Source organism: Teleopsis dalmanni, chromosome 1 (assembly GCF_002237135.1).
Source record: "Teleopsis dalmanni isolate 2A chromosome 1, ASM223713v2, whole genome shotgun sequence".
Lineage (NCBI taxonomy): Eukaryota > Metazoa > Arthropoda > Insecta > Diptera > Diopsidae > Teleopsis > Teleopsis dalmanni.
In genome coordinates this window covers 231,747,997-231,750,669 of record NC_051846.1, presented here as the reverse complement: position 1 = coordinate 231,750,669, position 2,673 = coordinate 231,747,997, and the positions used below count along the sequence as shown (strand labels likewise).

General features: G+C 31.0%; 1 protein-coding gene across 1 annotated transcript in view; it reads left to right on the top strand.

The window, feature by feature from the left end:
* The first annotated feature begins 972 nt into the window (after positions 1-972).
* Positions 973-2,673, top strand: part of LOC119667646 — a 1,962-nt gene continuing 261 nt past the window's right edge. Inside the window, exons 1-4 of the mRNA XM_038076953.1 lie at positions 973-1,045; positions 1,122-1,564; positions 1,623-2,403; positions 2,505-2,631. Coding sequence (XP_037932881.1) covers positions 973-1,045; positions 1,122-1,564; positions 1,623-2,403; positions 2,505-2,631 — 1,424 coding nt within the window. The remainder of the gene's footprint in view (positions 1,046-1,121; positions 1,565-1,622; positions 2,404-2,504; positions 2,632-2,673) is intronic.

Below are 2,673 nucleotides of genomic sequence, written 5' to 3'. Positions count from 1 at the left end.
TTGCGCATTTACAGAATGACAGCTCATTCCGGTCAGTAAAAAAAGGCGCCCCAAAGATTTTTAATCTTCTTCAAGCTAAAGATGGGCACTGACACATAAGATGGTGCATTGTTTCCTCCTCATTCTCAGAGCCACAACCATGGCAAAAGTCATTAAAGGGTGGACCTAGTATCATAGCATGCCATCTTGTTTCAAAATGGTCCGTCAGCACAGATACCGTGGTATTAAGTTATTGAGGGAAACTAGGCAATTGTGAGTAATAATTGATTATTGTATATATGTGTAAAAGTGAAGCCTAGAACGTTTGATTGATTTGATTGTGCTACTCATATGAATCCTTGAAGTTTATTGCATTTTGCGAAACGTTGTATTATTATAACTTGAATATTTAAAGATTAGGTAACAATATATTCACGTGTTGAATCTTAAAAAATGTATAGGACTTGAAATATGAGTTAATAGTTTAGATTCTATGTATAGAATTTACAAAAGTAGATTTAGTAAATAGTTTTCAAACTGAATATTTTATTAAAACGATAATATATTATTATGTACATATAATAAACCTAGTTTTATTCAACTATTACAGAATCTAATGTACGTAAGCACCGTAGATGTACTTTGAGTCCTTGCAAGATATAATTCGATCTCTTAATGCAATAAATAGCTTTAAGGTATAAAAGCTGAAAAAGTACTTCAACTGAGAAAATTTCCAAATTCGGGTTTCTGAAATAGATTGATTTTCTTCCTTCCCTTGATTTCATTGCTTGGCTCGTGTTTTTGTTAAACTCTGAAGTTTATTAATATATTTGTTCTAATATATAACTATAATAGAATCAATGATGAAAAATGGTAGCAGGCGAAATTAGACGAATACTTTTAGAAAAAATCAATTATTAAAATGAAAAATATTTTCATTTATTTATATATATTTTTTTTACAAAGTATATACAAAATTTTAAAGCAATCATAATGTTTCACGACGAGGAACCACAAACTAAAGTTGCTTATATAGATTCTTTAGTAGAAACAACCAAAAATAAAAGTATGTGCGAATAAGAAATACTAATTAAATAAACTAATAATAATATTTTATTTGATATATTTTTGAAATGTTCCAGAAAAAATTAAACAGGTTCGCTTTAGTAATGTTGAGACATTTATATCCTCACCCAAGGAGAATGCGAAATTACCTGTAAACTGTAAGCCGGTATCAATTTTACGCAATTCTTCCACAAAATCCAAAGCCGCTTCTAGTGATTATTTTAATGATTTGCTTATCATTAAGCCAATTGACTTAACTGAAGAGAATATTAGAGTACCTGTGACATCAACTAAAACTCGCAATGAAATTGAAAAGGTAAAAAGTGTTTCTCAAAATAATGTAACTTCTACGTCTGGTCTAAAGTCAGCCGTTGATGACAAAGAAGTATCGATTTTATGGAATTCACCTTTTGCTGATGTGAAAAGTGGTGGTATTTACGTTAAAAATATTGAAACTGGTATTCCAGCTAAGTTGTCTGTTGAGAACATTACCGCCAACAGTGTTTCCAATAAGAATTTTGTAAATATCATTGCATTAAATTTGACACTATTTTTAGCTAAAAATCACATTTTTACAGATACCCCCCAAAAAAGATAATAAACTTTCCAACAAAACTACTGGGAACAAGAATTCTATGAGTTCTTCAATTAATTCTAGTCTTCGAGCTAAACCATCTATAAAAGAAATTTATGGTAAATACAATTCTGGTGGTAATAATCCTTTAATAAAATACGTTAGACCTAGAAGTAAACAGCAAATTCGTTTGCTCACAACTCAGATCATGGATGATTACAAAAGAAGTAAGAAACTTAAAGGTAAGCTCTCTCCCTTAGACACACCGCGCGTAAGGTACTCTCCACTTGCAGTTCCGAAAAAACCAAGTATACAGAACATGCATGCTGAAAATATGCTTAAACTTTTGGAACCTGTATCGGAAGAAATAAAATCGAAGTTAAAGCAATATCGCATTAGTGGAGGCGCAGAATCTGACGTTGCAGATACAATGAAAGAGGAACTTCACGTAGACATTACCATTACTGATTCCACCACTACTATTGGTGAACGGCAACCGCTTACATTAGCTTGTTCCGATGATGAAAATATGGATGAAGTACACAAAACACGAAATAGATCAAAATCAAAAGTTGGAAAAACCTCAGAGCCTACTTCTAAAGATACTGGCGGGAAATCAATTTATTTCGACCGTATATTTGAGCACTTGGATGCCATGGTTAATAAAAGTATATCAAATGCTAAAGCAATTGTTGCAGAAAATGATTACAAAGATGTTAAGAAGACAAAGAAGCAAAATAATAAGATTGAACAGAATAAAAAGATAAAAAGTAGAGTTTCTAAGTGTAAGCTAAATTTTTGATAACATTTGCTTGAATAGCTAGCTTATTTATTTTTTTTTCACAACATTAATAATTAGAATTCTTAATAAAATAATAATTTTTAGACGATAACTACAGATTGGGATTAAATAATGTAATGGCTGAACATAACGTTCCAGAAAGTAATGAAACAGATAAACCAACTGAAGGTGGTGCTGAATCTCTACTTTGTGGTATTAATAGTCCTAGAGAGTATATTGCTCAGATCAACGAAAAAACAAAACGCAATTATTT